The following is a 10,618-nucleotide window of genomic DNA, read 5'->3' as shown; positions in this document are numbered from 1 at the left end:
AACTCTTTCAGTTTCACACTGGCATTGTAATGAAAATGAACCTTTGCTTTAATAACCCATTGCTTTTCTGGATCTCAGATTTTGAAGCATGTTATTTGCATTGTCTAATAATTTGTTTGTTGTTGCTGTTGTTGTTGTCATTAACAAGCCTCATCTTAGTAATGGACAAATCAAATACTAGACTCTCAGGAGGACCTCACAGTAGACCATATTTATTAGAAATTTTGACATCCAATGACTGGATGTAGACGAGAGGAAGCCAAGCAGGCAGCTACTAGCTACTACTGCTGCTGCATTCCTGTCATAGTACATAGTATACATAGTATAGATCTGTGTGTTACCTTTGACCCTGCATAGATATTAACAGTACCTTATCATGAGACACCTATTTCCCATTCTCAGCATTTGGTCAATTATTTTCACTGCAGCAGTGACCGTGATTAATGTCAAGCACGAAGGCAACATACACAAGCCGGCACACACGCACAGCATGCCAAGGCCCATTTTCTGTTGAGCTCGACGAAATGATGGATGGAGCCGGACAGAATTTGTGGAGTAGTACCTTTGTGCTCAAAGAAGCAGGACAAGAAAGAGTTATAAACTGGGACTGGTGCATCAGATTATTTTCATGGATAGGTGACTATTTATGGTCTGAAACATGACATGTCTGCTGCATCAGCAAACTTTGTGTGCAAATGTAAAACTGAGGACACACTATATGATATGTGCAAAAAGGTAATAGACTTATTTTCCGTTTAATTGATTTTACTACTGTAGCACACCTAAGGTCTGTCTGTAGATACAGAGATTAAATCATGCTGAATCACCGAGAAAAAGCTGGATTCAAACTGCACTACAGGCCTCAGTAAGTAGCAGTCTGATTGGCTGATCAGTCGGCTACCTTCCAACTTTTATGTGCAGTCAGTAAAGCAGAGAGGATCTACTTTATTCCCGGCCTTGGCTGTTTGCGGTCACAATGAAAATGTTTGATCTTTATTTACAGCTTTGACTAGGAAAAAAAACCCTTGATGATAGAAGAAATATATCTGTAGCATTTGCAGAAGTGGATAATAATGGAAAGAAACGTAAATAAAATAGTGGATGTTTTAAAGATTTAGTGTTTACTTTATCTTCTGTGTGTATTCTGCTGTCACTGTTGTGGGAGGATGCTCCTCAGCATGTAAGAGCCATGCACAGCGCAGATAGAGATGCTGGAGAAGGGTGAGAGGATTTATTACCCGGCATTAGGAGCACTAATCTGTTGCAGGTGTTTCAGGCTGTTCTCCCAGGCCATGCCTGCTCCCCTCTCCAGGAGGCCCCACCATTGTGCGTGCATGTGTGACAGAAGAGAAGACAGAAGGAGGGAAAGGAACGGAAAGATTTTTCTCTTTCCGTGCTGTCTGCAGGGAGATTATACCATTTCCAAAATCCTCTCCAATCACCAGCAGTGTCGAGATAAAGACAAAGAGAACATGTATTCCAATAACTTCTTGTTATCAGTCATATCAGTCACAGAAAACTGCAGAGTGCAAGTGAACTGTGAAAACTCCTTTATTATATATCAAGGACGTCGTATTCTTCTTAGAGAATTTCATGTAAATATATTCAAAAGGAACAGTTTGTTTCTCAACTTTTCAAACTACTTTTAGTGAGTCTTTTTTGTGACAAGGACAGCTCACTCCTGGTATACAGTAGAAAACTGCTTTGACGGCAGGGGACAACTTCTAGGTTGTGTTACAATAGAGAAAGACCACCAGGATGGATTGAACCAACAGCTTCACAGGAAGCCTGTGGTGCCTTTGGGGATGATGAACAAAGGCACAAAGGAAGCCACTGAGAAAGTCCTGCTCTATAGGAAGTCTGCACCTACTGTGGCCAGCTTTGGGAAGATGAAACTAAATGAAATGGAAAAGAAAGGAGAAGGAGGACAATCCAGGGTTTGGAACACAGAGGGTCACTATTGATATGTTGATGGGTGCTTAAAAATCTCAAAATTCAAATTCAACACAAGTCTATTAAAATATTTGACACTGATTTGTTTCATTGCCATCAAATAATTGTTGCTCTGATTTTTAGGCTTTTTTTTTTTCTTAACTGTGAATGTGCTTGAAGCTAAGACACTTCAACGGTTTGGCACTACTGCCCTCATGTGGACATTCAAAGTACTGATCAGGTTTGCTTAAACCTTTTTGTTACCTTTAAGATGAAGAACAAATATTTCACTTCTTTAATGCAAAGTGGTTTTATTTTTCACCTGTCTTTGCGTTTATGTGCATTTTATCTCCTTTTATCTTTCTTTGCGTGTGTGTGTGTGTGTGTGTGTGTGTATTTTGGGCTTAGATCCATTCCTTCACTTCACATATCCACTCAGCTATATTACTGTAGGATTTTAGGATTCAGCAGGGAAAACAAAGACTTAAGATTATTTATATTGTTTGTTGTCACTTGCTTTTGTCCTTTTGTCCTATCAAATAAAAAAGGTAGAGTCTTTTTTAAATAATTTCCTACGTAAACTGCTATTTGCACATTTTTACTGTAAACTTCTAAGTTCAAATCTGTAATTTTTTGTAGTAATCTGTAAATCTGTAAATCTTACAGTCAATTCTTACTGTCATTTAATGGTCGAGCATTGCACAGCAATAAGCATTTCACCTCATGTCATACTGTGTACGGTTGTGTGTGTGACAAATAAAATTTGAATTTGAATTTAAAGTATGAGAGGAAAGAATATGTTTATTGCTTTTCATCTTTTATTAGTGAATAGCAGAAATGTGAAACTTTAATATACCATTCATGGCTGAAAATCATGAAAGGAAAGTGTGTGAGAGCGACAGAGAGAGTTGTCTTATTTGTAGTAAATCAGGTGCCTTCTTTCTGAATTTTCACTTAGTGGTGCAGTAACGGTTGGACAGCGGTGGCTGTGCTATGCAGATAGGAGCTAATCTCTTTGAGGGAGACAAAAATGAAACAATTTCAAGCCGTAAGCTTTTTTCCCCGTAGACATTTCATAACTGGACAGCTCTCAAAAGCAAGGCGAGAAAAGTGGAAACTGGAAAAGTCAAAGATTATGCCATAAAACTGGCTGTATTAAAATATGAAGGCTAAGATTCAAAGGAATGGAAGTGACATATACCGGCTACAGACGAGCTGTCCATGGTATAGTCCTGCCCAGTGTGTACATCAACATTAAAAAAAAAATCAATGGCAAAGCTGTAAGCCAACATCCAAGCCAAATTTCTGTTTTTAATTAAAGAGGTGTAGAATTGTGCTTCAGATAAATGTTCTTCATGGGTTGTAGTTGTAGGAGCGCTGGACCACATAGTCTGTAAAAGAAGGAATCCAATCTTTGGTAAGAGTCCAAATGTATGTGAACCAGGGGTAGAAAAGCTCTGGCTGTCTCGTAGCTCCCGTGATGATGATGTTCAGGGCGGCCTCTGTGGCGGGGTAGGCTGGCATGTTAACCTTTCCCCTAGGACACAAAAAATTCTTGCAATTAACTCATGAAAACAACACAAATGATTTGACGGCAAATCTTTTTATGCATACTAACTTGACTTTGCTCATAGCTGTTTCGGTATCAATGAGCCCCAGTGTGCACACAGAGATGGACACATTGCTCTTCTTCATAGCCAACTCATGACGAAGAGACCCAAAGAACCCATTCAAGGCACTTTTTGTTGAGACGTATGGAGCTGTTAAGGGACTGGGCATTTTACCTGTGAAGCATCAACAGCTGTTAGGAATTTTCTGGAGTTTTCAAACTTAACATGTCTCGACTTTCCTCTGCTAATCGATTCTTGGAGCTACTTTTGGTTGCTCCCTTATGTAGTTCGATAACCAAGGAGTCACCACAGCGGGTCGCTCCGCATGCTTGACTAGGCAGCTTTTTCTTTCTTTACACTGGATCCCCTCAGGGAATGTGTCAGGAAAACTGGATGGTCCACTACAGGACATTAGGCAAAAACACATATGATGGCTAAAGTGATAAATATCACTAATGTGGCTAAATGAATTAAAACTTGAAATTCATCTTGGCTCATTCTATTGTTGATAGCTGATTAAAAAACTGAGCAGCCACTGGAAATGCTAAGCTGTTTTGTTGTTCTCCTACTTGGGAAACATCTTTTAAATTCTTATGTAAAAGTGATTAACAAAGAAATTTATCATACTTTACATATCACATTCATGAAAAAAAATTATATTACTACTATTTTTTATTAGTAGTAGTAGAATTTGCTTGCACATATGGCTTCATATGATTGTTTTGATTTTCTCCGAATTATTGCATGGTCTTTACTTTACGATGTAAAGTGGCTTAAGGTGACTGTTTTTGTGCTTTGGTTGAACTATAAAAACAAACCTACCTGCAAGTGAGGAAACAATCACCAGCGATCCTTTATTTTTCTCAAGGGAGGGCAAAGCTTTCCAGGCCATCTGAATATAGCTGAAGAAATTGATCTTTGTACACAAACAAACATTCATGACTGAGGGCATTCCTTTCATTTTATGTTTCTGATAGAGCATCAAAACGCTCCGTTACCTTCATCAGCCACTTGGCATGTTCTACGTCTCCATCCCACATGGCGACACGGGTCGAGCCGATGTGATTGAGAACCAGGTAATCCAAACCTCCCAGCTTCTTCAAGGCAAAATCTACCACTCGATCAAGGTCAGACTCATTGGACATGTCTGCTGCTATATAAAAAGCCTCCTGGGCTCCCAAACTCAGACACTTTTCTACTACCTGTTAGTCACAATCAATAAGAATGGCATGAGTCATATAGCTAAAACTGCTACTCCAAAGAACTAAAGAATATCCTCATGTAACTCATACTGCCTTCTGAGCTGCTTGATTTCTAAAATATCATCCCTGACATGACTTACATAAACACTAGAACTAAATGACAGCATCTTAGTAGAATTTGAGTAGTTTACGTATTGACTGACCTTCTGCAGTGTGTCCTTGCTTCTTGCTGTAATAACAATCTTGGCTCCAAAGCGGGCATAATGATATGCCATTTGTTCGCCGATGCCTTTACTGGACCCAGTCACCAATACCTTAGCACCTCTGAGAGATTCTGTGGCAAAAATTATATATACTATACTAATGGCATGTTATTATACTAATACACAAACATGGTAAAGGTGTAAGTGAAGCATTTAATAGGAATAATGCAGATGTGTTCAACGACCTGGAAACAATCCTTGCTATTAATTGTCACTTTATAAATAAAATATAATACAAGCCAAAACTGTGTCCTCATATGCTGTTGGTTTTATAGTCTGTTTTGACTTTTTGCAACCATCCAAATAAAAAGATTGCATTTTGTTATTTTTGCCTGCCCAAGTATTGCATTTGGAACCCCTACACCACACAACCTGAAACTTTCAGGTTGAAGGACATTTGGAAAAGTTTCGGCCTTGACAGTAATGTATGAGGTGGTTAAAAAGTCATATACTGTGCTTAATCAATAATCTGCCTTTTCGGGGACTTCTCTTTGTCCAAGAAACACTGTTTTGTTTTTTGAAGTGATTCTGAGATCTTATCCTATCTTTTAATGTCATTGACATCCAGTTTTTTCCAGTTCACCCCTCATGCTTGTTAATAGTTAAAGTCTTCTTTCCACACATTAACAAAAAGAAGAAATATACAGAACTGAAGTTTGGGAATATCAGATATCAGTATATCTGCAAATGTCTACAGATGGAAACAAATTAAATGCTATTGTCCATTTGTGAAACTGCTTATTTAAAATGCCAGAGTGATATACAAGGTGTGGTAGGTCGTAAACTGGCTGGATGCAAAGCGTTGTAATTGTTGAATGGAGCACATGGCATGTGCAAGGGCATAACCAACAGTTCATTGACACAAATCAGATTAATTCAAATTCATTGCCTGTAGAAATCGATGTGCAAATCTCATAAACACATATTCTATTCATATAGAACACAGAAAACATATCAAATGTTTAAAGTGAGAGAACATACTATTTAAATAACATTGATCTTGCAGGGCGAGTGAGGAATTATTATTATTATTTTAATATATATAAATATAACCGTGACAATCAAACAGAATCAGAATGCAGTGCTGCAGAGACGCCTGATCTCTTGCATGTAGAAACTTTTCCATACTCCTGGAATCTTTTGATGACGTTATATAATGTCAGTGATAGGATATTTCAAGTTTTTGCTATTTTACATTTTCCTCCAGCTTTTTCTTTTTGTACCACTTACTCTTCTAGTCTTTCGTTGCCCCTGCCCCAACATTTTTGAGACATGTGGCTTCCATCAAGTTCAAGATGAGCTAATATTATTCTTAAAATGGTGAATTTTCCCGGCTTTTGTAAGTTCTCCATGTTCTATTGTGAATAAAATATGGGTTTTGAGAGTTGCAAATCATTCCACTCGGATTTCATTTGCATTTTAAAGTCGTTAAATTGCTTACTGTTTTCATAAAATATCCTAAAAACAATAAACCTTTACTATCCTTGTTAAAGAGATATCTTTGGTCCATGCAAATCAGAAAATTATGTTATATGAGTTTACTTATTATGTGTAATAACTTTACATGTTTCATTCGGATGAGCTTAAGTTTCACAGTCCTGACTGTATGGCAAACATTTGATACGGAAAATGCAAACTATAATATCTGGGAGTAGGTGACGAGGAGAATACAGGAATATATAATTCACAAATTCATTCACTTAGCTTGCTTTTGCTGTGTGTTTGGATCATTACTCATCTGTAATGGGAACTTCTGTGCCATCAGTTTTGCAGCATTTAACTGAATCTGACATGTGGTAGCAGAATTCCTCCTGCTATTTCTATCAGCAGTCTTAGATTCATGTTAATTCCTGTGAACCATTTGAATGCAAGTTCAACACTTGAACGTCACTTCAGACCTGTTATCTGCTTAATTGATGCCCACGTCAACGTACAGATGTTTATTAGAGATTACTTTTAAGCCTCAATCAAAATCAAAAGCAAGGTCATGAGTTAAAAGATAACTACTTCAGTTTTGGAAGGCACTGCACGTTTTTATTGTCCGCACAACTGTTTCAATCAGTCAAACATTAACTACAGAGTGCAATGATCTTTTACCTCGTATGAATCTTTTAACTTTAACTTCTAACCTAAGTAAATGTCATATGCAGACTCCTTTAAAATTCTTTCATACACTGTTTTCACGCCATTTATTTCATAAACAACACCCCTGCCTGTTGCAACCTGTAGCTCTAATACCACCGTCTTTTATCAGCACTACTGCTCTTTAGGTCATTGAACCAAAGTTTACAGATAAATATAGATTAATACTTGCGCTCAGTAACAATAAACATAATCCTACTTCACCTGCATCAAAATTGCTGGTCCATCTGATGGCCAGGAAAGCAACAAATATACAACTTAAAATAATCTTTATGAAAGCTCCCATTTTTAACAGCTTGCTGCTAGTTGTTTTGAAGTGTTGGGCTTTAGACAGTTCACGTTTGAGGACACAAACTGCCTTTTATGCAACCGCATTCCATTCACCCTCCTCCTGTCGTTCTGTAAGGGGGCGTGTTTTCAAAAGTGGTGAACTTCAATAAGGCCCGCCCTCAAACTCAAAGAGAAAGTGCTTTTTATCAACACATTTCCTTACAGTAGCTTTAACTTTTTATTTAATAAACTGCACAGTGTTTGATTTAATTAGCAATAAATAAATTCAAAAAGATAAGACATCAAATGCCATTTTTAGTCTGTCATGTTTAGCATCTACATGGATGTTAAAATAAATTACCCACAATAATTATTTTATCTGAGCTGAGCACTAAATCAGACAAAAAGCCTGAGAAATCAGACAGAAACTCTGTGTACGGCCCAGGTGGACGATAGATGATAACAAATGAGACTGGTTTTTGAGTTTTCCAGCTGGGGTGGACAAGGCTAAGCATCTGGCTTTCAAATGAATTCAAACTCAGTCTTGGTCTTTGATTTTGGTTTAATAATCTAGTGTGGAAAATTGCTGCCACACTGCACCCTCGGCCTGAGCTTCGAGGATTCTGACAATTAGTGTTGATTCGTTTAAACTAACAATCATCCTGCTGTAAACAGGTTTCTGTCAGGCAGAGTAAATCAATTTGTTGATCAATTATTAGTTAACATACTAACAGGGACTTAGAAGGAATGAGAGCTAGCTTTACAGATATTGCACTCAACATAGTTACTCAACAGTCACCATAAATATGATGAGTCCTCCATACTGTCACTAGATGGTGCTGAGGTCTCAATATTAAGGCAGCTCTAACCCTCATATTCTCCTCAAATATTACTATCATAGACAATGGTTCACATACAATTGTTGACCACACTTTGGCTACTTATTGAACACATAAATAGCCCCTTGATAATGAAACTCTAGCGCCACCATCAGGCCAAACTTTTAATTTAGAATAAATGTATCTTGTAACGTTTGCATTCAAAACTTTTCAAAATTACTCAAAAATATTAATGACCACAAGTGGATGAACCCTGTTGGTTTTTAGTGATGGCATGACCTTTTCTCTAATGCCACCATCAGGTCAAACTTTCAGTTTTAGATTTAGTGTATCTTGAAAATCCTCCATCTAATTTTTTTCTAATTTTGGGTGCACACCCATGCCCATTACAATGAATCCTGTTGACATTTGTGACCCCTAGACCTTTTGCTCTAGTTTTACTCACCCCTCCTCTTTTTTTTATCCGGGCTTGGGACCGGCAGTGGCAGAGTTGAAGAGTTTTTTTGTTTTGTTTGAGGGTTTGTGTGTGTGTTTATGATATTTTTTTTTACATATTTGGGGTGAAATTTAATGATTTGTGAAACTGAAAATAATGACAACATCAGTGAAATAGTCAGAACATGGAAAAGTTCTTGTCCAACAGTCAAGTGTTTTGTCTGCACTACTGTACACATGATGTGCAGAGAGTGTGTGCTCCTTGCAGATATATCTCTTGCATTGTGCACAGGCCTTCCTAATCTTTGAATCACTCCTGGTGGGACAAACCTGGCACCTGCCTGTGGTTTGTACCACTGGAAAAGTTGGGCTGAGACTTTTCTTTCTGTTACTTTGCTTTCTGTTAAGTCTCCTTTTCTTTGGTTTTGCATTTCTAATTATTTCTCCCGAGTCCACATGCTGGCTTTCTTTATGAGCTTGGCTCTCTGCTTCAGGAGAGCTGTGGTCACTTTCCTCATAAGGAGGAATCTCCATAAAGGTATCAGTCTCCTGCTTCAGTCCAACCTGCTCACCCTCATGACTTCTGCAAAGTTCCTCCTGTTACTCTTTAATCTGTTGAGGCTCTGGGCCATCCTGGTCCAGACTGGAGTTCCTCTCCTGCTGGTCTGTGGGAACCTTCTCCTCGTAAACATGCTGCTGTTAGAGGTCTGAAAAGACAAATACAGAATAAAATGGCAGAAAACAAACATTTGAGGAAATATATACTGTTCTGAACCATTAGCAGGTGGCTCACATTTACCAGTGAAATTTAACGTGCACATATGTGACCAATTATTTGGGCACTGATGCAGATGATGGTTTAGTCATAAACCATCATCTGCCAGTACTGACATCATTACTCCAGTGCAGTCACCTTCTTGCCTGCTTTCTGTGAGCTAATCAGCCTTTTAAATCTCTGTGGTCTTTTGACTTTCTGCCTTTTACACTCTCATTGTGCAACCACTGAACCTAGCCATGTGGGAAGGCACAAGCCCATTACTGCCACCTAATGGACTGGAGTGTGGAGAGGAGAATTGCGGGGGGGGGGGGGGAATCAAAAGCTATATTCTTTCCATCAATTTTATAATTTGAAGATACTGATATAACAGAATGCAAATTTTCTGTGTTTCCTTCCTTGTGCTGGTAAGCTACAGTGAAACTTTAGTCTTGGACAATTTCTTTCAACCAGTCTCTGGATCTTTTGAATATGAATATTTTACATTAAAGCTGATCTATAAGTCTTGTACTATTATTCCTTGTGATATTCTTTTTGATTTTTCCTTTCAACTTGTGCTGCAGACTTGGATTAACAGACCACATAACAAGTATCATTAATCATTATTTTAAATAATATGGCTTATTTGAAGAGTTTCAGTCAGGTTTCAGAGCTTCAAATAGTTTTCTTCCTATTCGAAAGGGAGTTTTTCCTTCCCACTGTCACCAAGTGCTTGGTCAAAGGGGGTCATATGATTGTTTTATGTAGTATTGTAGGGTCTACCTTACAATATAAAGTGCCTTTTTGACTGTTGTGATTTGGCGCAGTATAAATAACCTAGGTTTTGCTGTGCCTGTGGCTGTCAGTCAAAGCAGACAACTGCAATAGGAGGCTAACATTTTTGTAGCTCCATAATTAAACACTAATAGTGGCATTGGGGTTAGCACACAAGAAAAATCTAAATTTAAAGTTATTACGTCTTCATACCTTTAAGGTGCAGAACAAATATTTCACTGGCAAAAAAACCTTTTTTTTCCATTTGCTTTTATGTGCATTATCATACCTCACGTTATTTCACATTCTTGACTTTGTTTGCTTTGGGCTTCTCTATTGTGTCAGCCAAGTAGCTTCCTGACTGCTCTTCACTTCTCCACTAAGCTGTACCGACCTG

At 38.0% G+C, this 10,618-nt stretch overlaps 1 protein-coding gene across 2 annotated transcripts; it reads right to left on the bottom strand.

Annotated features, from left to right (window-relative positions):
- Positions 1-2,747: 2,747 nt before the first annotated feature.
- LOC146361773 (hydroxysteroid 11-beta-dehydrogenase 1-like protein) lies at positions 2,748-9,368 on the bottom strand. 2 transcript variants are annotated; one of them, XM_084922309.1, is made up of 6 exons: positions 9,266-9,368; positions 4,948-5,078; positions 4,541-4,744; positions 4,365-4,458; positions 3,551-3,716; positions 2,748-3,469 (listed from the first exon to the last, which is right to left on the bottom strand). In XM_084922309.1, exons 2-6 carry the CDS (start codon positions 5,017-5,019, stop codon positions 3,286-3,288), a joined length of 720 nt encoding a protein of 239 aa, XP_084778435.1. In that variant the 5' UTR covers positions 5,020-5,078; positions 9,266-9,368; the 3' UTR covers positions 2,748-3,285. The 2 variants fall into 2 exon arrangements, with proteins under 2 accessions (XP_084778435.1, XP_084778434.1); XM_084922308.1 differs by lacking the exon at positions 9,266-9,368 and adding an exon at positions 7,354-7,474.
- Positions 9,369-10,618: the final 1,250 nt, after the last annotated feature.

The sequence above is a fragment of the Perissodus microlepis genome, chromosome 23 (genome assembly GCF_051167445.1).
Source record: "Perissodus microlepis isolate ML-2025 ecotype Zambia chromosome 23, ASM5116744v1, whole genome shotgun sequence".
NCBI lineage: Eukaryota > Metazoa > Chordata > Actinopteri > Cichliformes > Cichlidae > Perissodus > Perissodus microlepis.
This window is presented reverse-complemented; position numbering and strand designations above follow the sequence as displayed.

Bases quoted from the DNA above. Each gene is read 5' to 3' on its own strand.
- LOC146361773 (XM_084922308.1), bottom strand. From the start codon at position 7,435: ATGGGAGCTTTCATAAAGATTATTTTAAGTTGTATATTTGTTGCTTTC. The intron at 5,079-7,353 runs GTGAAGTAGGAT...TTTTTGCCACAG, and splicing joins GACCAGCAATTTTGATGCAG to AATCTCTCAGAGGTGCTAAG. The intron at 4,745-4,947 runs GTCAGTCAATAC...TGTGACTAACAG, and splicing joins GCAAGGACACACTGCAGAAG to GTAGTAGAAAAGTGTCTGAG.